At 40.3% G+C, this 25,465-nt stretch overlaps 1 protein-coding gene across 1 annotated transcript in view; it reads right to left on the reverse strand.

Moving 5' to 3' along the window:
• The window catches only part of NAMPT (nicotinamide phosphoribosyltransferase), a 55,830-nt gene that overhangs the window by 23,243 nt on the left and 7,122 nt on the right, over positions 1-25,465 (reverse strand). The window contains exons 2-4 of the mRNA XM_065408671.1: positions 4,515-4,671; positions 2,570-2,673; positions 246-374 (exon numbers count right to left, since the gene is read on the reverse strand). Coding sequence (XP_065264743.1) covers positions 246-374; positions 2,570-2,673; positions 4,515-4,671 — 390 coding nt within the window. The remainder of the gene's footprint in view (positions 1-245; positions 375-2,569; positions 2,674-4,514; positions 4,672-25,465) is intronic.

Genomic DNA, 25,465 nt, shown 5'->3' on the forward strand with positions numbered 1-25,465 from the left:
CCTGAACTGCAGACCAATGCACACAAAAGCCAATCCCCACAACGTGTATGAGCACTGTTGTGAATTTCCCGTATTTATTAAATAAGCCTATCACACATAGCACTTCTGCAGCAGGCTTCAAGAAAGAGACAGATCTTTTGAAAGCAGAAACCAGCTGGTTCCAGAGATCTCACCCTAAACCCAAGTAGAATGATTTTGAACCCATTCTTTATTTTTAATTAAAGCTTCATTTTTAAAAGACTGACCTCAACCCAGTTAGTGAGCCAATAGCACTCTGGATCCATGTTTTCTACTGTGAAGAGTACATTTCCTCTGGGAATGACTGAGCCTTCAGGAACAGCCTTTACTTCTATTGGAAGATGCCCTTCATACTTCTGTAAGAGAAATTAAGAGCAGCATTGAAGTGTAGGAACAGCTCGCCGGCCCTGCTTCCATTGACTTCAGTGGAGCAAAATCAAGCTTTATATTTGCTGAAAAGAAAATTTACAGTGAAATAAACTGAATATTTAAAAAAACAAAACAAACCCCCCACTCAAATGCACCAAAACCTATACATTTAAAAAGGCACCAATTCCACAAAATGAATAAATAACCATGTTCCACTAAAGGATATTTAACAATGTTATTCTTTAAACACACTCATTTGAGGAGACCCTGCTGTTTAAAAAAAAGTTTGTTTGGTCCACAGAAGCTTTCATTTAACAGATCTTTGCCATTCAATTTTCTGTGGTGTTTTACCTTGACTGTTACTCCAGCTGGCATCCATATTTTAAATGGTCCCATTATGTTTTGGTGCAGACATTTGTTTTAAGAGAACTAATATCTTTAAATGAAAATCAGTGTACATCCTTTCTAAAAAGTTTCATCTACTCTATCCACTGACCATGGAATCCAGTCTCCCAAAGTTTTGTTCTTTCAATTTCAAAACAATTGTCAACATTAACTTTCATGCTTGAAATATTCAACGGTCTGTGGAATATGATGTAGCAGCCTGTTTGCAATGAATAAATTATGAGACAGCAACTGTAAAATAACTATTATAAGCTACTGAAATAGCACGACGAACTAAACTGATAAGTAGCAGCTTGTGCAGACCCAGATGAACATGCCTTAGGAGTCTTTCCATAAAGTGTACAAAAAAGTGTGTTAAAATGAACATATGTACCAAAATGGTGCTGCTTTAGAAAAATGGTGCAGTTTTGTAGTTAGTATCAAAACACATTCTCCAGTGATATCCCAATGTATGTCAAAATGCTGCTTCAACAGCTCCAGTTGTCAAAGATTAATCAGCATAACTTTTTTTTAATAAAACACTTCCATTCAGAATTTCAGAAGCACTTTCACATGGAGACGCATCCTAGAAATCCAGGTATTTCCAAGAAATCACTAGAGTTTTAGAAGTATCATCCGAGTCCTTTCCTGTTTAAGAGCCTTATCACATTTATATACAGCAAGGAACCAGTTAACTAGACTGACCAAAGATGATCATGCCTATTACAACCTCCCAAGGCAGAAACCTAGTAAAGACTGTCCAACAATAAGGCTTTAAATTATTTATGGGCGAGTAAATGGTGTTAAAAAGGGACAACCTAAAGAGGAAAAAGGAAACCAGGTCATTAAACAGTAAAATAAGTTCTGGCTCTCTTCAGGAGAAGTAATATGGGAAAAATCATAGGAATTTATTCAAAGGATCTAGGAACAGAAGTAGATATACACCCACCCACCCACACCCCTTTAGCACTCTTGAGTAAATGGTAGAATGGAGAAAAACAGTTACGCTAATGTTACGCTTCGTGAAAGTGGAGAATTTCCATTCTTATTGTCCATTTTGGTTGCTAAAGGACATCCAGACATGCCAATATGTTCATACCCACATGCCATCAAATACCTCAGTCATGATCATTAATGGAATATGCAATGCTTTCGAAGAAATAGTTTAGTCTAAGATAAAAATTGGCAATGCAACAAGCTTTAGTGAGTGGAAAAAACGGAACAAATCTGCCCACACTTAAAGGGAAAATGCTCTCATTTCTTTGGAAAAAAATGACACACTAAGAAAATAACATTTTAAAAGATAGTTATTTTGAAGATTTTGTGTCTCAGAAAAATTCCTAACTTCTCTATATCTCATAACAAAACTTATTTTAAGTAGCACTACAAAATTTAGATACCCGATTTTCATATACCAATTAAAATGTATTTTCTCCATTTACTATCTACTCATGCAAAAAGTTGTAGTGCTTTCTGCATTAGCAGAAAAGCAACTATGATTAATTAGAGAAAGTGATTTTAATGTCATAACCAGGCACTAAATATTTTATTACATATTGAAATTGCCAACAAGCCCCCACTCATACTAGCAGGTGACGGCTAATCCCTATTACCCAGAAAGCCATATCTGGTATTTGTAAGGATGAAAAACTACTTTGCTTTATGGGTTTACAATTATTTGATTATTCTGTGACAGCTGCTAGTCCTTGCAGACTACTGCAATGATCCTAAAGATGGAAGCACAAATCCTACCTAGAATTTCCTTGAATTAAAATATACAAAACACACAGATTTTTACCTCAAGAATATAGTTCCATCCCTTTTCATTGAAGACATCATCTTGAAAATGCTCCCTGTACACTTCTTTGGCTTCCTGGATTTTCTCTTTGGTTATCACTTTGCCTGCAATGAAAAATAGTTTAAAAAATAAGTTCAGACAATGCGATAATTTTTTAATGCCAAGCATTATGAAGCAGCTCTTTATGAATAAATAAAACATGAGGCTTTTATTATCAAAGTCTCCTCCCAGACATGAAAAAGTTACTTTCCGTCCAAAGAGCTTTTGGAGGGCAATCCTGTCATAGCGAATACTATGCTTAAAAGCATCATTTTTGGCTTTAAAATTGTATTGTAAGAGAGACAGGATGGCTAAGAAAATTGGTATGGGAACAGAAGATCTTTCACTTATAGATCAGTAGTTCAAATTCAGCTCAGGTTGGTAATAATTTGAGGTCACTATCAACTGATGGCTGGTCAGCATCTACATGGAATGAGTTGATGCACTCAACACTGTTCCCAGAGAAGGAGTCACAACACTCAGCAAAGCACCCAAAGTCTGAATTAGCGTGGATACTAAGCTACGTTCCTCCACACTGATGATCAACAGGGTTGAGGCACCTTAGCAGGGACACTCTGAGGAAGCTTGCAATGCTATTGCCTCTGTCATACTCTTTTTGTGGCTAAGCAGGGGACTTCAACCTACAGGACTACTAACCTGGCACATTCCATAAATGCTAAAATGAATCAAGTTTAATATTGTCCTGTAATTCTTTAGAGCTCTATAGAAGCTGTTATAGTAATGTCAACTAGCCTCTGACAACCCACCGCAGAATGAGATTTTGAAGACTAACTATACTGATTTGAATCATGCTGTGATTATTTTGGGACAGTTTTCCTATTTCAAGGAGGTACAAAAAGAGGAAGTTCACAGTGAATGATATGGGATTGCCAAATGATTTTTTACTGGAGTGCCAACATTTGGCAAGAACTGAGATTGGCATTGGTGGAGTCTTGGTTAAGATTTGCACAGTCTGTGACCAATGATATAGGAAAAGGATTTTTTGGTATAACAGAAACCGGAATGAGAGGAACAATCAAAATAGATGGTATTTACTTGAAGTGCAAAAAACAAATAATTGTACCTCCAAACATGGGTTTATAATGCAATGTGAAGTTTTAAGATGTACATCTTTAAATGGTCTGGAAAAAAAATGCACACTTAGCTACCACAGTCAACAATTAAAATTCTGTATAGACCATTACTAGATTTAAAGGCAAATACACTTAGAATACAGAATATCAGGGTTGGAAGGGACCTCAGGAGGTCATCTAGTCCAATCCCCTGCTCAAAGCAGGACCAATCCCCAGACAGATTTTTGCCCCAGATCCCTAAATGGCCCCCTCAAGGATTGAACTCATAACCCTGGATTTAGCAGGCCAATGCTCAAACCACTGAGCTATCCCACTTAAACACATTACTAATACATGCATATAACTAATTAGAAAATACAAATTGTACATTTTTCAAGTTTTGAACATAAAACTTATTTTCCTCCAAATCTTAACTGACTCTCAAAGAGAATGGCGTTGCTACCTTTTTTAATGATTCCAGGTAACTTATCTTTGGCTCTGATCTTTTTCAAGTTTCGATGTTTCAGATGACCGTTCATCTAAAACATGGTAACATCTTTGCAGATAAAAATACTTGTTATTCTTTTTTGTAGTTTTTAGTTTGCTGAATATCTCATCGATACCTAACAAAAATAGAAGGCACTGAATGTAGAAGACCATTTTACAAAAGATGACATCTAATTTTTGAGAGTCACGAGAATAAAATGAGATTTCAAATTTTAAAAACAACACAGAGCTAAAATAATTCAAAAACTGCTTCAACTATCAGAATTCAAGAAGTTTGGAGAAAAATATGGAGATTTATGTTTTATCTGAAATAATGAGACAAATACCTTTTAAGTACTTATTTAGAATGTACTGCAACCCGTAAAAAACTGTTTCCTCATATTTCACCTTCTTTAATCTGGAGTTCTCAGTCTTCTTTTCACGACATTCAAAGTAGGAATAAACTTTGCTTGTATTAGGTGGATATTGCAAATAATGTGTAACCTACATTAAGAAAAACCTCAGTAAGAGCTCAAAATGTATAATCACCAGAGAACAGACAATAAAAGATCAGAAATAAACAAGAGTTGTTAGAGTTTTCAGCAGAGTTCCGTCTTTACATGTGACTTTGGAATGACCCCATCTTTCAGGCTGCTAGAAATGAGGAACATTCTCTCATTTCCCCACTACATCCATACTAGTAGCTGGGAGGATGGGTGGGGGATCTTTACCGGTTTACCTCTCCCTCGGATTTCTGATTGCTCACCCCAATTTCTCCTATTTTACTCCTTCCCCCATCTGCTTTTCAATTTTTCTGTCTAGTGACTAGCTTTAGTGCCCACCTCTGCTTCTACTCACACAGTAGGTTTCCCTGTATCAGCAGAGTGAAACTGACCTGTGTTTTGAATAGCAGCAATGAAAAGTGACAAGATTGGTCAGTTTTCGTTCTGCTGTGTCTTTGCAAACCTGGTAGCAGCAGTGGAATGGAAGATGTTTGCCTGTTGAGAAATTATCACTGCTTCGGTTTATGCTCAATTCACATTTGCAGGTTATCATAGTCATAAGGCTAGAAACAATTCTTTAAGCAGTTCAGATTCTGAAGAAGCTGACAGCACTCACCCAAAAAAGCTATCTATCCTGGGTGAACAGAGGAGTAGACTTTTCTAGCTCTGCTTATGTCCATGCCAGCTCTCAAACCTGTTATTGCTGCTAGTTGTGTTAAATAAGTGGGTTGATTTTCTTCTTCAATGGAAGAGTTGTATTTTCCCACTGAAATTACTAAAGGGATTTTTCTCAAAACTTTCCATAAAAACTAATCTTCAGGCACAGACCAGGCATTAGGAGTTCCACTCCAATAGTGAATGTTTAGTGGGAGCTGAGCATGTGAACACAAATGATTATAAATGTACCTAGCATTCTATCTTAGCTTGTACATTATACAGATCTATTACATTTCAAGTCTAACTATATCTTCCTTTCGCATAGATGGGCCATTTTAGCCTTTAACTTGCAAAGCTGGTATTCCTTTTAAAATGTTAAAATTACACATACAACCCACAACTGCATGTGAGATAGGAAGGGTATAAGAGGGTGTAAATTGGAAAGTTTGGGCTGGTTTACAGATTCTACCATCTAAGTGTCATAAGAAGTCAGCTAATTTTCACAATTTTTTTTGTCTGTCAGAATATGTACTTATACACCATACACGAATATACACCTACACACTTTACAGCAGAAAAAAATATATAAGAAAGGAGAGGTGTCATCACTGCTCAGGACAGAAAATTGGAGGAAAAGTGCAAGATGTGTTTGCATATCTCTATGAAGACTGACAGATTTCTAGGTTTGAACAAGATATTATTTTTTCCCTGCTACTACTTCCAAATTAAGAGGATTTTAAGTGATAGCTCCTAAGTACTTTTTGTTTTGTTATATCTTTAGAAAAGTGTTTCCCAGGTTATTTTTACAATAAGTATCTGACACTTTCAAGATTAAATATTTAATTTTTCCCTTACCTGTATTACTAAAACTGTAGATTAAAAGATTTTAAAAATCCAATTTTCCTTTTCATCACTTATGCTGTTCTATTTTTTGCATTTCACTCAGCTTGGACAGTGAACTAGACTGGCCAGTTTCACTTTCCGGTTTTCATATACCAGCACAATGCCGTTGTGTTTGGGTATCCAATGCTGCAAGGGAATGTTTAATAAATCACAAAGAGTGTAAAAAAATGGAAGTTTTTATTCATCTTTGGCCTTTGAAAATTCAAACCCCAAGTTTTAAGCATGGACAGCATGGCAGAATATTTTTACGTGTCTGCATTTACTTCAAATAATGAAAGTACTGCAGAACCAATACAGCTAAAGGATCATAAGATGGCTCAAACATCAAACACAATTGCTCCAAATGCAGAATGTGTAACATCTGTGATGTCAGAACCAGAAACAACTGGATTTTTAGATTTAGCCAAAAGAAAATGATGTGTTTTAATTTGGGAAGTCAGAAAATTCTATATAGAATTTAAAGACATTGCCACTTTTATTGAGCAATTCTTCAAGCATAATCACATCTGTATGGAAGAAAAAGTGCTACAATTGGAAGAATTTGAAAAAATTAAGTTATATTGAACCCTTAATTCCACTTAATGTTTATATATAAACAAATGTGCTTGACCACTAAAATTATATTACTTGATCTTTAAGAAAAGAGGATGCATGGAGCCAACAACAGGTTTGGCGATTATAAGATATTGGATGTTTGATATTCTGTGCCAGACAGTTTCACACTGAAGTGTACTGGACTAATCATGCGATTAACTTTCTAGTGTGCGTAAATTTGCAGAATTAGATCCGTCATTAGGCATTTTTTGGTTTTGTTGGTTTACGTCACCGTAAGGTGATGGATATTAAGTTTGTCTGCATACTGAAATTTAGTATTTGCACCTACCATTTTAGCTATAGTTATACTGGGCTCTGATCCAGTATCTATTAGTACCTAGATTTTGTACAGCAACCTTAAGGATCCCAAGCTGCTTCTACGTCTACACTACACTTTCGTCTGTAAAACTTTTGTTGCTCCAGGGGTGTGAAAAAAAACAAAAACAAACCACACCCCGACCGACAAAAGTTTTACCGATGAAAAGCCCCGGTGTGGACAGCACTGTCTGGAGGAGACCCTCTCTTCTGATGCCAAAGAGTGGCTACAACGCCTGCCTTACAGCGACAAGGCTTTAGCAGCACAGCTATGCCACTGTAACCTGTGCAGTGTATACACAGCCTTAGTGAGAACACTGTCATAATGAATCGGCAACACTACTTCCTGCTCCATCTACAGAAGCGTTCTTTAGAGGTTTCCCCAAAGAAATACTGAATGGGCACAACATTGCTTAGCTTGAAATATGCAATGTGATCACAGTACAAGGTGCGAGAAGTGTAAACTACAGCTTGCAGGCTGAAGTCAGACAGGATTACTAATAACCAGATTAGTTCTTTATGTATGGGGATTGAAAAAGAAAAAAAAAAGGGGGGGGGAAAGTTATCCAGTTAATTAAGAATCCTTCATTGACAGTTTAAATCTAGAAACTATTAAAGTCTCAAAAAATTAATCAAGTTTAATGGATTTTCCCCTCTCAAGTTTCTTTGGGAAAAATGTTCCCTTACCTGAAGATGTATACCAAGCTGCTTCCCAAAGAAAACCTTTTAATTTAGTTTTAAAGCCTTGAAGAGCGTTATATTCACAGAGAAATGCTGTGTAATATAATAGTCAATTACATTGCCTCAAATATTTTAAAAAGTCATTGACAGATTTCAAGTTCAATTAAATTTCTAAGGCTAAAATTCTTAACTTGATCACTGGGTACTGAGAAATAATTTAAATGTATTGAACAAGGTATATAGGTCTGTCATTTTAAGACACATAATATTTAAGCAATCTTTGTATTATATTTGTAGCATGACATACGCAATATATGCTCCCTCCCACATATTAAAATTCACGTTGTTAGTTGTTCTCACTTGCTTTGTCTTATTTGAAGATTGAAAGATCTTCAGGGTACAGAATGTGTCCTTGTGAGGTGCCTAGCACACTTCAGTGTACAGAAAAATAGAACTGCATAGCCTTGAAGTGCTATACTTTCCAACTGTTTTGTACAGTCAAACTATATTAACACGTTAGAAGTTAACAGAAGGGAAGGCTGGTCTTGTGGTTAAGATGTGGAACTGGATCTCAGGAGATCTGCTTCAGTTTTAAGCTCTGCCTGAGTGAAATTGGGCAAATCTCCAAATCATTCTGTTCCTCATCTGTTAAATGAAGACACTAGCACTTCCTTTATCCCACCCTTTCAGTCTCATCTATTCCACTGTAAGGGTACGTCTTCACTTACATCCGGGTCCGGATGTAAGCAATCGGTTTTCTGAGTTCGATTTATCGCGTCTGGTTAAGACGCGATAAATCGATCCCGGATCGATCCCGGAAGTGCCCCGGATCGATCCCGGAAGTGCTCGCCTTCGACGCTGGTACTCCAGCTCGGCGAGCGGAGTACGCAGCATCGACGGGGGAGCCTTCCTGCCGTGTCTGGACCGCGGTAACTTCGGACTAAGGTACTTCGAATTCAGCTACGTTATTAACGTAGCTGAATTTGCGTACCTTAGTCCGAAGTGGGGGGGTTAGTGTAGACCTGGCCCAAGCTTCTTGGGGTAGGGAATGTATCCTACTAAGTGTCTGTACAATATTCAGCATAATAGAGCCTCAATCTCATTAGGGCCTGTAAACTACCATGATACAAGTAAATACAAATCATCATTGTGACAGTCAGCAAGAATGATATAGGGGTTGTGTTTAGTAGAAAACACAGCTTTGAAAAGGACAAAACATTAGTGAATAAAAACACTGCAGAAAGGCTATAGACAACAAAGAAAGCGATAAAAATCAGTATCATAAGGCACTTATGTCTATAAAAGTGTCAAAAGAATGTTACAATTGCTTTTTTCCATTTCCAGGTAGAAAGAGAAAATGCAAGACACTGGGGAAAAAACCCTACAATCAGAAGAACAACTGAGTGAGATGTGGAGAACATCTCACCTGAGTTTCCACGTGTCCAACAGACCAGTTTAGGGGAAAGTTACTGTTGACTATTCTGTCACCCAGGAATAACTACATACATTTTGCAAATGGTAAAGACTTTGCAGGTGACTGATTAGGGATGAAGATGTGTTGATACAAAGGGACAGAGCACTCAAATTTAAAATGACCTATGACAGACTTTTGATAACAAAAGTAACTATGCTGTTCAATAGAAAAACGCACGGTAATGAGGCATGGACCTTCAAAAGAAAATATATCTCGATCTCACACTGTTAAATCAGACTGGTGGTGTGTGACGGGGTGTGCCAGCCCACACTAGATGAGAAGGGTTAACCCCATATTGTAGGCAGAGGAAGCAACACCCCCTCACCACTGCTGGGCATGCTCCAACTGGAGTCTCAGTATAAAAGGGAGCAGCCCAGCTCAGTCTGCCCTGATCACCAAAGGAGGAGGATGCACATTGCAGGCTCCTTCCTGGGAGCTGCTGGAGCCCCAGATGCCAGACACACTGAGACCCAGAAGCATGCCCAGCTGCCCACAGAAGCCCAAAAGGAGACGGAGCCATTATGAGCTTTGCCAGCCGATGATCCCAGAGACCCAGGAGACCTGTGGATGGCAGTGCTGGAAAATAGGGTAGGAAGTAGCCCAGGGGAACTAGATATTGGTCCAGTGGTGAAACCGGGACAAAGGCAGCATGTTTTGGATGGATCCCCGCTGACCAAGTGAGGAATCCATTCGCTGCTATCAGGGCCCTGGGTGGAGCAGGGAGGGCCCAGGTCCCTCTACCCCAGCCACCACTCACCCCTGGGAGGTGGCCCATTTCCCCCTTGACCACTAGGCCCCGCAGAGGAGAGCTGCCATATTGGCCCTGGCCAATAGGCCCCACATAGGAAGGCTGCCATATTGACTCCAGCCACTAGTCCACGCAGCCCTGAGGCTTAGGGTGGTCATTAGGACTCAGCTGCAGGGCTAGAACACCCTTCCCTGCCTACCCTAAGGGTATACCAGCCCCAGGACACGGTGATAGTTTAGACTTTGTCTACAGGCAACTTGAGCAAAGATTCTGATGCAACACCCAATTTAACTAAACTAGATTGTTAAATTTAAGCTCAAACTGTGTGCAAACCAGCCCTGAGAAGCAGCTAAATACAACAAAAAACTAATGCCATCTACCTGCTAATGCCACAGTAGCCTAATCTAGAGGAACCCAACAGACTTTAAGCCTGTTAATGAAACTGCTTTCAAAACTATATAGCCCATCCACTTTAACCATTCCAGAGTTGTTTTAACACATCCCTGAGAGACACCCAGGCAGAACCAGATTCAGGATCATTCCTGGTGCCTAGCAAGGTTCAAACACGTTAACAGAAGGTGGGTCAGATGATACAAATGGTTGTCTCTCTGTACACCAAAGATAGATATATCTGGCCAGCAGCAATTTGTTTACAATGGGACTCCCACAAGTTCAACTAAACCTGCATCAGACCCTGTTGTAGTTAACTGAAAATTTCTCCAGCACCAAACATGAGTTTGACGCCTGGCATAAGCTAGCATGACAGGCACCTTATTGTAACGGATGCTAGAATATACTGTTTTACTGATGGGACCAGTTTCAACAGCAGTTGGGACAGGGAGAAGGAGAATAATAGGCAGCCAAGTTTGGCAAGATTTTCAGCTGTAGACAACCAGTTAGCCAAATCATTTTTAAACATTGTTTCCAGGGTGGATAAAAATCAATGCTTTTTTTTTTTTTAATAAATCAAATTTTTTTTTATTTAAATTGGATTTTTTTAATAAAATGCTTTTTGAGGAAAAAACGATCGAAAGATAGTTTAAATTAAGATATATTATAGCTCAAAGATCTCATCATGGAATAGGGATTATAAATTCTATAGCAGTGGTTCTCAAACTTTTGTACTGGTGACCCCTTTCACATAGCAAGCCTCTGAGTGCAGCCCCCCCCCCCCATAAATTAAAAAACATGTTATATATATATTTAATACCATTATAAATGTGGGAGGCAAAGCAGGGTTTGGGGTGGAGGCTGACAGCTCACAACCCCCCATGTAATAACCTCGTGACCCCCCTAAGGGGTCCCAACCCCCAGTTTGAGAACCCCTGTTCTATACTATTTGACCATATATTCATGTAATGTTTAAGAAAAGTTTTGTAAATGAGTTTCAATAGTTCATGGATTAGGGACCCAATCCTATGGGGTTCCACAGGCTTCTGTATAGATTTAGGTTAATCTTTCTATCTACCCAATGGGACTCAGTGTTCAGTCTAGGAGATATCATCAGAGATGCTTAGTTTTGCAGTTCTCAAACTGTGGATGTCTCTCTCCAGAGGTAACATGCTTGTTAACAGCAAAAATGTTTTTAAATAAATAAATAAACAAACACACACAGAGGTGAGAAATAGCAGACCTCAACTCTATTGTCCCTCTGCAAATGTGTGTAAACAGTCAATCCTCTGTCTCTGTGCAAAGTTTCAAAAAGTCCAATAAATAGAAGATTGTTGGGGGAAGAATAGATCTGGACAAGGAGAAGAAGTCTGGAGATAAATGTCAGAAGCGAGGGACATATGCTTGTTTTGTTAAATTATTATGTTTGCTGTTGAAGAAAAAAATCCAGAATACTTAGTGTTGTTGTTTTAGTTAAATAAAACAATTTAAATGTCTGTCTGGTGATGTTCTCCTCCTAATACAGCATGGCAAGAAAATCCTCCAAATATTAATGATTAACCTATTGAATTGGAGATAGTTCACCTCCAATGACTTCATAAATATCTGCTTCAATTCTTTGGTAAACGAAATAATCAAACAATCATTCATTTTCTGATATAGCTGTAAAACTAATTTGAAAATTTTTCTAAATAAATCACTGTTTAAAACTGTATAGTGTGTACCTTCTAAAAATGAAACCTACATCTATCTCTGAGTTGTGAAGAATATGTATTAAGGTTATAACAACCAACAAGAATGCACTTTTATGTAGAAAACCATGATTAAATAGTCTTCCTGACTAGTGATTTAAATCAATTCCACCCTGATTGTTTCAAACAATCACTTACTCTGGGAACACAGAGGTAAGTTTGGCCTGGCCTAACAGCTTTGTAAAAAGTTCTAGAACCGGTTATTGTTGTTTTTTTAATCTTAATTAATTGTAAATTGGTTTGCTAAACAATTAGGCCCTAGTCTACAGTAGCCAGGGAGATCATAAAAATATAGGACTGGAAGGGACAAAGGGTCATCTAGTCCAGCCCCCTGCACTGAGGCAGGACCAAGTTGTGATGTTATTGACAAACTGACTGTGTAGATCATTGCTGCAACCACTGTTATATATCTGCAGCAAATATTGTACAAAGGTTGTCGTGTGAGGTGTCTACGGAAAGGTTATGATTTGCTGATGATTATGCTGTGTGTGTGTGTGTGTGTGTGTGTGTGTGTGTGTGTGTGTGAGAGAGAGAGAGAGAGAGAGAGATTTTTGTAGTTGAAGTTATGAGTATTGGCTATGTACTTGTATCTCAATAAAAAGAACAGGAGTACTTGTGGCACCTTAGAGACTAACAAATTTATTAGAGCATAAGCTTTCGTGGGCTACAACCCACTTCTTCGGATGCATATAGAGTGAAACATATATTGAGGAGATATATATACACACACATACAGAGAGCATGAACAGGTGGGAGTTGTCTTACCAACCCTGAGAGGCCAATTAAGTAAGAGAAAAAAAACTTTTGAAGTGATAATCAAGATGGCTCAGTACAGACAGTTTGATAAGAAGCAAGTGTGAAAATACTTACAAGGGGAGATAGATTCAATGTTTGTAATGGCTCAGCCATTCCCAGTCTTTATTTAATCCTGTGTTGATTGTGTCTAGTTTGCATATCAATTCCAGCTCTGAAACCTGTCATTATGCAAGGCACTGCATTTAGCCGTATGGAGTGGAAATCCATCAACTTCATGAAAAAACTCGTACAGATACAGACAGACATCATCTTCCTTTCCAAATGCAAGCAGATGGACATCATACCAAAAGGACTAAAGGTAAAAAATCCATTACAATCTACATATCACACAGACTATGCTGAGAGACTGTGTCACACACTCTCAAAGAAACTGCGAAACCACCTGATCAGCATCCTATACAGCAAACAGGGAAAGATTAAGAATGAGCTCTCAAAACTGGATACTCTCATAAGAAACCAACCTTCCACACAAACTTCCTCATGGATAGACTTTACAAAAACTAGACAAGCCATTTACAAGACAAACTTTGTCTCTCTACAAAGGAAAAAGGACACTAAACTATCTAAACTGCTACATGCCACAAGGAGCCACAACAGTAGTTCCCTTAACCCACCCAGCAATATTGTTAATCTTTCCAGCTATACTCTTAGCCCAGCAGAAGAGTCTGTCCTATCTCGGGGCCTCTCCTTTTGTCCCTCCAGACCCACGAACATGATACAGTTCTGCGGTGACCTAGAATCCTACTTTCGACGTCTCCGACTCAAAGAATATTTCCAACATACCTCTGAACAGCATACTAACCCACAGAATCCCCCCTACCAGCACTACAAAAAAAAGGATTCTGCGTGGACTCCTCCGGACGGTCGAAACAACAGACTGGATTTCTACATAGATTGCTTCCGTCAACGTGCAAAGGCTGAAATTGTGGAAAAGCAACATCACTTACCCCATAACCTCAGCCATGCTGAACACAACGCCATCTACAGCCTCAGAAACAACCCTGACATCATTATCAAAAAGGCTGACAAAGGAGGTGCTGTCGTCATCATGAATAAATTGGAATATGACCAAGAGGCTGCTAGACAGCTCTAACACCACATTCTACAGGCCATTATCCTCTGATCCCACTGAGGATTACCTAAAGAAACTACACCATCTGCTAAAAAAACTCCCTGACAAAGCACAGGAACAAATCTGTACAGACACATGCCTAGAACCCCGACCAGGGACATTCTATTTGCTACCCAAGATCCATAAACCTGGAAATCCTGGACGCCCCATCATCTCAGGCATTGGCACCCTAACATCAGGCTTGTCTGGTTATGTGGACTCTCTCCTCAGACCCTACGCTACCAGCACTCCTAGCTATCTTCGAGACACCACTGACTTCCTGAGGAAACTACAATCCATCGGTGATCTTCCAGAAAACACCATCCTGGCCACTATGGACGTAGAAGCCCTCTACACCAGTATTCCACACAAAGATGGACTACAAGCTATCAGGAACAGTATCCCCGATAATGTCACAGCTAACCTGGTGGCTGAACTCTGTGACTTTGTCCTCACCCACAACTATTTCACATTTGGGGACAATATATACCTTCAAGTCAGCGGCACTGCTATGGGTACCCGCATGGCCCCACAGTATGCCAACATTTTTATGGCTGACTTAGAACAACGCTTCCTTAGCTCTCGTCCCCTAACGCCCCTACTCTACTTGCGCTACATTGATGACATCTTCATCATCTGGACCCATGGAAAAGAAGCCCTTGAGGAATTCCACCATGATTTCAATAATTTCCATCCCACCATCAACCTCAGCCTAGATCAATCCACACAAGCGGTCCATTTCCTGGACACTACTGTGCTAATAAGCGATGGTCACATAAATACCACCCTATACCGGAAACCTACTGACCGCTACACTTACCTACATGCCTCTAGCTTCCATCCAGGACACACCACACGATCCATTGTCTACAGCCAAGCTCTAAGATATAACCGCATTTGCTCCAATCCCTCAGATAGAGACAAGCACCTACAAGATCTCTATCAAGCATTCTTAAAACTACAATACCCACCTGCTGAAGTGAAAAAACAGATTGACAGAGCCAGACGAGTACCCAGAAGTCACCTCCTACAAGACAGGGCCAACAAAGAAAATAACAGAACACCACTAGCTGTCACCTTCAGCCCCCAACTAAAACTTCTCCAGCGCATCATCAGAGATCTACAACCTATCCTGAAAGATGATCCTTTACTCTCACAGATCTTGGGAGACAGACCTGTCCTCGCTTACAGACAACCCCCCAACCTAAAGCAAATACTCACCAGCAACCACACATCACTGAACAAAAACACTGACCCAGGAACCTATCCTTGTAACAAAGCCCGATGCCAACTCTGTCCACATATCTATTCAAGTGACATCATCATAGGGCCTAATCACATCAGCCATACCATCAGGGGCTCGTTCACCTGCACATCTACCAATGTGATATATGCCATCATGTGCCAGCAATGCCGCTCTGCCATGTACATTGGCCAAACCGGACAGTCTCTACGCAAAAGAATTAATGGACACAAATCTGACATCAGGAATCATAATACTCAAAAACCAGTGGGAGAACACTTTAACCTGTCTGGCCATTCTATGACAGACCTGCGGGTGGCTATCTTAAAACAGAAAAACTTCAAAAACAGACTCCAATGAGAGACTGCTGAGCTGGAATTGATATGCAAACTAGACACAATCAACACAGGATTAAATAAAGACTGGGAATGGCTGAGCCATTACAAACATTGAATCTATCTCCCCTTGTAAGTATTTTCACACTTGCTTCTTATCAAACTGTCCGTACTGAGCCATCTTGATTATCACTTCAAAAGTTTTTTTTCCTCTTACTTAATTGGCCTCTCCGAGTTGGTAAGACAACTCCCACCTGTTCATGCTCTCTGTATGTGTGTGTATATATATCTCCTCAATATATGTTTCACTCTATATGCATCCGAAGAAGTGGGTTGTAGCCCACGAAAGCTTATGCTCTAATAAATTTGTTAGTCTCTAAGGTGCCACAAGTACTCCTGTTCTTTTTGCGGATACAGACTAACACGGCTGCTACTCTGAAACTTGTATCTCAATGTATTTTGATTCTAAGAAGCCTCAGTGAAGCATTTGGTCAGCTTCTTGAGAAAGGAATGTGCAAATTAAGTGCCCAATCAAGAAACACTTAACTGACAATGGACCCTGGAAGACTCCAATCCACATGAGAAGTCTTTCTGGGAACATTCAAGAAAGCATGTGAGCAATGGCTGCCTCCTGTAAAGAACTGAGTCGTGCATGGACATGTGACTTGCCTATGTGACTTCAGACTCCATCTTGCTGCTGGGATTTTCCACAGTAAGAACAAAGAGGTGTCCTCCCATGGGCAGAGAGTATAAAAAGGCCCTGAAAACTCCTATCTTGTCTTCAGTCCTGCTTCTTACTTCTGGAGGGACTTTGCTACAAACTGACGCTCTGAACAAAGGACTGAATGACCCATCCCAGCTGTGGATGTACTCCAGAGACTTGATTTGAACCTGCAGTTTATTCTATCACTGCTACAAGCCTGAACCAAGAACTTTGCCATTACTGTATGTAATTGATTCCATTTAACCAATTCTAGCTCTCATCTATATCTTTTTCCTTTTATGAATAAACCTTTAGATTCTAAAAGATTGGCAACAGCGTGATTTGTGGGTAAGATCTGACTTGTATATTGACCTGGTTCTGGGTCCTTTGGTATCAGGAGAACCTTTTTCTTTTACTGGGGTATTGGTTTTCATAACCATTCGTCCCCATAACAAGTGACACTGTTGGTGGTACCGGGAAACTGGAGTGTCTAAGGGAATTGCTTGTGTGACTTATGGTTAGCCAGTGGGGATAAAACCAAAGTCTTCTCTGTTTGGCTGGTTTGGTTTGCCTTGGTGTGCAAAGGAACCCCAGCCTTGGGCTGTAACTGCCCTGCTTTAAGCAATTTGTCCTGAATTGGCACGCTCAGTTGGGTCCCACCAAGGGCAGCATCGTTACACAAGTATACCTAAATCAATCATTATAGCTGTTTGTCTAACATCTTCTTAAAAACCTTGAATGACAGGGATTGCACAAACCTCCATTGGAAGCCTATTCCAGTGCTTAATTATCCTTATGGTTAGGTAAAACTTTTGAACGTCTAACCAAAATCTCCCATGCTGCAGATTAAGGTAATTATTTCTTGTCCTACCTTCAGGTGGACATGGAGACCAACTGATCACCATTCTCTTTATAACACTTTCTATTTCTTTATAACACTATCTATTTCTCAAGACTAAAGATGACTAGTTTTTAAGCCTTTCCTCATAAGTCACATTTTCTAAACCTTTAATCATTTTTGTTGCTCTCTTCTGGACATCCTTCTTAAAGTGGCACCCAGAAATGGATAATACTCCAGCTGAGGCCTCACCAGTGCCAAGAAGAGGACAATTACAGTCTGCGTCTTACACAACGTTCCTGTTAATGTACCCCAAAATATTAAAGCTATTTTCACAATTGCATCTCTTTGACTCATTCAATTTGTGATTCACTATAACCTCCACATCCTTTCCAGCAGTATTCACCTAGCCAGTACTTCCTCATTTTGTACTTGGACATTTGATTTTTCCATCCTAAGTGTAGCACTTTGCACTTGTCTTTACTGAATTATGTCTTGGTGATTTCAGACCAATTCTCCAATTTGTCAAGCTCCTTTTGAATTGTAATCCTGCTCTTCAAAGTGCTAGCAATCGCTCCCAGCTTGGTGTAGCCACATATTTTATAAGCATATTCTCCATTCCATTAACCATGTCATTAATGGAAATTTTGAATAGTACCAGACCCCACTAGATACATCCTCCCAGTTTGACAGTAAGCCATTGATAACTACTATGAGTACAGTGTTTCAACTAGTTTATTTCCATAGTTGGTTTATGACAATGTCATGTGGAACTGTATCAAAAGCCTTAATAAAAATCAAGGTACCACATCCACAGCTTCTCCCCCCAATCTTCTAACCCTCTCAAAGAGAGAAATTACGTTGTCTGGGCATGATTTATTGACTATTCCCTATTATCCTCTAGGTGCTTACAAATTCATAGTTTAATAAATTTGTTCTAGTATCTTTGCAGGTATTGAAGTTAGACTGAAAGGGGTCTAGGATATTTCAGAGTGCAATCCAGACCAGGGAGAGGCTGGGTCACCCCGGCCCTGCAACCTTGTCTGTTTACATATACTAGTTTTGGGACAGCATTACCATGAGACTTTTTAATATGCATCTTCATTCACCTCTCCTGGTACCTCAAAAGATCCTTCCCAAGAATTTTGCATTTTTTCCACAGGGCTTAAGATGAACACCAAATCTCCTATTTCAAAAGAGCATTTACATGTAATCATACCACACCTTTTGTCTGGCCTGTCACTGAGGTTAGTTTGAACAATACCCATCATGTCTTAACTCTTTTCTGAACCTTTGTACATATTCTATTACTGTTGTTCTTTTGCCTCAGTGTCCAATTCCCAGGAGTCTGAGATCTAAGGGTCCTCTCACATTCCTTCCATGTAGACGATCAAATGGGGAAGAACCTAGTTGATTCTTGGGGTACCTCTCTGTAAGAGAATAGCAAATAATGCAACAATTCGTCCCAGTCTTGAACTCTCTTCTTTGCATACATTCCCAGCACAGACTGAAGAGTTCCACTGAATCTCTTCACTAGACCATTTGCCTCTGGATGATATGGGGCAGCCATTAGTTGTTTCACCCCACATAACTTCCATAGCTCACTGAATAGCTGAGACATGAAATACGACCCATGGTCAGATAAAATCCCTTTAAGGAAACCCACTCTGCTAAAAATAGTGAACCGGACTTTAGTCACAGAATCAGCTTCTATGTTAGTCACAGCAACTGCTTCAGGATATCTAATGGCAAAATCCACTACCAAAAGGATACATTTCTTTCCCCTTTGGATAGGCACAGGACCCACAACGTCCACTGCTACCTTATAAAATGCCTTTTCTTTCACAGGCCAGGAGCATATGGGAACTTTTTGTTGTCTGAAAGGTCTTTCCCTTTTTCTGTCAGAATTCACAAGACCCGCAATAATTCTTCATCATTCTGTATCCCTGGCCAGTAGAATTTTTTCTTTAACCTCTCAGATTCTCTTGCCCCCAAATTATTGGAAAAAGGAAAATCACATGCTAGAAACATTAATTCCCCGTAGTCCTGGCCAGGCATAATTACCTGCTTGTACTGTTTGAGGGCTTTTTTCTTCTCCCATAGGAGCTTCCCTGTAGCGTCTCCCTTCTTTGAAAAATCTTTCCCATTTCCCCTTTCTGGGACTCTGTCTGAGACATCCTCTTATGCTCTCTGTGGGGTCTCCCCTTTGTTCATATTCAAAATGCTGGCAACTGACAACTGGGACAGCTTCTTCTGTAACAGAGGTTAATTTCTCTCCCTCCTCTCCCTCCTCTCCCCCCCCCCGAGCCCCTAGGGCATACTACTTTTCTCTGCCATGCAGGAGCCGGCCTCAGCTCCTCACACATCTGGTAATATGCTGATTTCCCCCCCCCCCCCCCGACAGTGGACCAGGAAGCACCTTCATCTCTCTTCTCAGCAGTTTCTGGGACTTTCCCATTTTCCTCTGGAATCTCAGCACAATATTCCCTTTTACTATGGGTTAAAACATTAAAAGCCTTAGTCATATGCAAAATATCATTCCTACAAGCATTTCCGCAAGCATACTATTCAGCACGCCAACAGTAAAGTCACCCTTTAAACCTTCCCATTCCAAATGAACCTTAGCCAAAGGCACGGGAATTTTGTTTCCCCCAGTGCCAGAAGCTCAACCTCCTGGCCAGGTAACATGTCAGTCTTTTGAACCAGACTTTCCCTGACCAGAGAGATCTGCGCACCAGAGTATCTCCATCCTATGCATTTTTTACCATTCGCTTTACCATTAATTGGCAACTTCAATAAATTCCATATCTACCTCCATAGGGTCAAACCTCACAAAATTACAGAGAGGACCTACAGATACCTCTTGAGGGCCTGCGCTCTCCCAGCCACCCTCCTCCCTTGTTAGCTGGAGGATCTGTTTCCTCCCAATGCTGTAGACCCTGCGGCTTCAGATAAGTCCTGGTAAACTGCCTGCCCCACCGTTGGCTTTGTCATAATCCATGAGGTTTCTTAATTCCTGTCTTTTTTCCCCCACCATGGACTAGGCAGCGATTAGCACACAATTCTTCTTCTTTTTTGGTGTATTTGGCATATGCTTCTTTACTTATCTGGCCCCTGCTTCTGTTCTCCATCTCTCACCCAAAATAAGCAACAGAAAACTGTAACCTTTCTTTAACTGTTCCCAAGCCATCATACTTGAGACTCACCTAAAACTAACACCAGTGCTTACACCACTATGACATTTCAGGACCAGTGAGGGAGTATTGTAAGACATCCTGCAACTTTGGGTGTCTTACAATACCTTGCTGCTGTAGCTCCCACCTGGGCCATTCATAAGCAGCCTGCCAGTATGCAGGTCACACCCTGAGTGAAAAGCATCCCATTCAATTGCATTGTGTAATGGCAGACAAGTAAAAGGAGACAAGTTTTTAAAGTGCTTTTATACCAATGCTAGAAGTCTAAATAATGAAATGGGTGAACTAGAGTGCCTCGTATTAAATGAGGATATTTATATAATAGGCATCACAGAAACTTAGTGGAATGAGGATAATCAATGGGATACAGTAATACCAGCGTACAAAATAGATCGGAAGGACAGAACAGATCATGCTGGTGGGGGAGTGGCACTATATGTGAAAGAAAGTGTAGAATCAAATGAAGTTTAAAAAAAAAAAAAGGTATCTATCTCATCCACCTGGGCCCTTTTAAATCGCCAGGCCCCTGGGCAATTGACCCCTTCTCCGCCTCTCCCCCCGGTCCCCTGGTGGCAGGCCTGACCCTTGGTAAATTGTTCCAATGGTTAATAACTCATTGTTAAATGGAAACAGGAAGCTAAGGGGAAAAAAGCCAGTACGGTTAAGTGACAAGGTTTTAAGAAGTTATTTGAGCCAAAAAGGAATCCTTTAGAAAAGGGGATCCAATTCTAGTGAAGTCAATAGACAAGAGCGTCAAACTACAGCAGGTAGCATAAGTGCTGGAACTAAGGGTGTGGGGGGTGCTGCAGCACCCCATGGCTTCAAGGGGTTTCCATTATATACGGGGTTTACAGTTTGGTTCAATGGCTTTCAGCACCCCCACTATAAAAATTGTTCCCGCACCTCTGGCAGGTAGAGTGCAAGATGAAAATTAGGAAGCCTAATAGGGTCTACAGGAGTTTGAAGATCAAGTAGCCAAGGACACAGAAGTAAACAAGAATCTCTAAGAACATTAAAAAAAACAGGTAGCCTGAAAGAATCAGCAGGCCTGCTGGACTAACAGCATAAAGGGTGCAGTTAAGGAAAATGGAGGATAAGGACATTGCATAGACACTAAGTAAAGACGCTGGGGGTAGATCTGAGCTGGTTAAGGACCAAATGGAAAAAATCCAGAAAAAAATCTGGCTTGATTCTAAACAAAACCAATTTTTTCCTTAAATGTTTTGTTTAGTTGAAAAAAAACTTAAGATTTCATTTCAAATAAAAAAAAGAGTCAAATTCAACACTTTTTTGTTGTTTATTTCAAACAAGACATTTTCAGGTTCTCTTTTTTTAAATTGGTCAATTTTGAACTAAATCATTTAGAAATGAAACATTGTGAATGAAATCCCCCCCCCCCCGCCCCCAGCTTTTTCGTTGGCTGAAACTATTTGTCAAATTTGACACACATTCACAAATAGTTTTGGAGCATCAAAAAAAAAAAAAAAAAAAAAAAAGCGCGCTGGGAAAAAAAAAATCTTTCTTGAGAAAATTTCACCCATCTCTCGCTCGGAGACACCTAACTCTTTCTATATAATGAAGAGGGGATACTGGTAGAAATTGAGGTGTAAGAATGGTGCTAGAACAAAGCAACACATTAAAATCCAGGTCATCAGAACCATAGTCCCAAAAGAACTTAAAAATGATGTGGCTAACCTGTTAAAGAAAAATATTCTGAGAGAAATCCTGGTCACACTGAAGTCAGTGAGAATTTTGTCATTGATTTCAACAGAGCCCGGACTTCTCCCTCAATTTCCCAATTAAAACCTTTTAGAACACTGGAGGACGAGTGAGGCAAATGTGATCATCTTTAATTCCCAGGATCACCTCATGTTTTTGTTTGTTTGTTTGAAATCAGGCTTTTCTGAGTAGTTACAATTAATTTAGTGAGTTTTACTTCAGTACCATGTAAATTGGTTGGAATAATGATTAAGAATTAAATTTTAGTATTTAATGTGATGACAGGGACAAACCAAGCTTCTGTAAGAAGAAAAATCATTGTATCTCTTCCAATTGATTTTGTCAAAATAATAGCTAAATAAAACAACCAAAAGGTTTTTTTTGAAGTTCCAGATAAGCTTTCACAGTGTTCCTCACAAGAGGCTATTAAGGAAACTAGAGTAGCCATGGGGTGGGAAGTTATACACCATCATGAATTAGAAACTGGTTAAGAGATGAAAAACAACAGGAATAAATGGCTGATTTTTATTAGGGCAAAGAAATTAACATACGAGTCCCTCACTGGCCTGGTCTAAACTACAAAGTTACATCAACATAAGTCTACTTGCATCAACCTCGTTGGCTTTTTCTACACTTATATGAGAAGTAAGCCGCAGGCCTATTGCTTTTAGAAGAGCTAAATGCCATACTTGACAGACTCCACCAACGCCCTGCAGAGCACTATGGATACCTTGGAGGAGCCAGAGTCAAAGACCCCTTCTGTGAACAGCAAAAAGAAGGAGAAAGATGGGGCACATGCAACTGGTGGGGTCCAGCTATGCCACAAGCTAGGACCATTTGAGACTCCACCACAGTCTAACCAGTCCTGCCAGCTGAGCTTGATGGAGGGGAAGGAACCTTGGGTAAGTGTGTGAATGTATATTTCATTACTATGTTTAAATGTACAGATGCTACCCCGCCCAACTTAGCAGGACACAGGTATAGATTTTTCATTATTTTACTCATACGAGAAGGTGGTAAAACAAATAGGTAGAATTAGCACCTGCTTTTCATATCCTTGTTGGGTTAGACCGGACTGGGGAGTGGGGAGGGATGGGGCAGGACTTGCAGAGCAAGTTGTTTATGTACATAGGGAAGTACCTTGTATCCTCCTGAGAGATCTCAACAAAAAACTTTCACGGAGATATTCTGCAGTCCTCTCCCAAAGGTTTCTAGGGACGGCAGCCTTATTTCTTCCTCCATTATAGGACACTTTTCCATGCCAGTCTGTGCAGACTTCAGCAGTCACCACTGCAGTAAACAAGCTAGAGGCATAGAGGCCCAAGCGACTCCAGGACGCCAGCAGCAGCTGTGCATTTTGTGCCTTTGTTACTCTCAGGAGCGAGATATCAAAAATCACCACTGCATGTGGAAAACAGTGCCAGTACTCAGTGACATTTCCATGTACTCAAACCCAGGGAAAGAGGCCAAAATTGTACTGCTTCAAGTGATTGAGCAATTCCTTCCTCAGCTATACTCACCATGGGACTGGACAGCAGTGCAACGTCGAGGTGCTCCTAAGCTGAACTCTCATAAGCATGTCTTATTTAAAATTTTAGGGGAGCAAGGGAAGGAGTTCTGAGCCTTAACTTTTGCTTTCTGTTGTTACTATAAATGATAACTCTGTTTTATCTGTAGCTGCTCCTGTTGCTTCCTTGAACACTTGACCATGATAAGGAAGAGAAAGAAGAGGACTCAGGAGGATATGTTTGCCGAGATCTTGCAAGCCAGCGTTACACCAAACCACGAACAGAGGGACCTGGATGGTGAATATTGCAGACAATATGGAGAAGGAACAAGCATACAGGAGAAAAGTCACAGCAGGAAACAGAGAGGGAGATGTACCAGGACATAATGGGGCTTCTCCAGCAGCAAACACAAATGCTGCAGACTCTTGTTGACCTACAAGTTCAACAAGCACAGGTTCCCCTCCTGTTGCAGTCAATGGAGAACTCCATTTCAACAGCTTCCTACACCCCTGAACATTCCACATACCATCATGGGCCACATCTCTATACTTCCCATTCCACGCCAGGGGATAGTAAGGACAACCACAGCTTCAGATAAACCAACAGTGGCTTTCACAAATCAGTGTGTGGTAGCCAAAGTGGACTAAAATGGACATGAATGTTCTTTCCCCTTGTTAAGTTTTGTTCCTTTCATTTATTTCAGAGGTTTTTGTTCTATTTTTTAGTTTTGGTATGAAATTTTTTTGTGTGTGTGGAAGTTAATTAATTATTTCAGAAGATACATTGCAGAATGCCTAGCACTACTCAAAACATCAACTACACCTCTACTCCGATAGAACGTTGTCCTCGGGAGCCAAAAAAAAAAATATCTTCCCACGTTATAGGTGAAACCGCGTTATATCGAACTTGCTTTGAGCTGCCGGAGTGCACAGCTGGAGCACTGCTTTACCGCGTTATATCCAAATTCGTGTTATATCAGGTCACGTTATATCGGGGTAGAGGTGTACTTGTTATTGTGCAGGGCGACAGCACTCATAGGATCAGTGACAAACACACTGTAATAATTGTAAGTGTACACCAAGTACCACACAATCCCTTACAGGCCCTGAAACTTCAGGGCCAGGTAGAGCACAAACATACCACATTACTGTGGTTGACTGTTAAAGTGCTCTTTCAAAGTGTTCCTCAGCCACATAGCTCTGTGTTGAGCTCTTCTAATAGCCATTATGTCTCACTGTTCAAATTCAGATGACAGCCACTTCATCTCTCTCCTCCATCACAACAGCAATTTCCCCCCCATTGCCTCACAGATATTATGCAGGACACAACAAGCAAGCTATAGCCATTGGGATATTTTTTCTCACTGAGATCCAATCTTGAGTAAACACTGTCACCAGCATCTCTTCAATCTACCAAAAGCACATTCAACTGTCATTCCACACCTGCTGAGCTGGTAGCTGAATTTCTCCTTGGTGTTGTCAAGGTGGCCAGTGTATACTTTAATAAGCCAGGGGAGCAAGGGGTAGGCAGGATTCCCCAGCATCATTATTGGCATTCCAACATACCATTGGCAATCCACTAGTCGGGGGGGGGGGGGGGGGAAGTACCTGCTTCAGCTTTCTGAGCAATCCTGTATTCTTAAAGATGCATGTCATGCACCTTCACTGACAACCCAGAACGATACTGGCAAGGAGTCCCTGGAGATCCACCAACATTTGTTTAATCATAGAAAACTACCCTCTTCTGTTGATGTACTATGTGGCAAAATAAGCTGGGGCCAAAATAGGAATATGCATGCCATCTATTTCCCCCGCA

This window comes from Emys orbicularis, chromosome 1 (genome assembly GCF_028017835.1).
Source record: "Emys orbicularis isolate rEmyOrb1 chromosome 1, rEmyOrb1.hap1, whole genome shotgun sequence".
In the NCBI taxonomy this organism is placed as follows: domain Eukaryota; kingdom Metazoa; phylum Chordata; order Testudines; family Emydidae; genus Emys; species Emys orbicularis.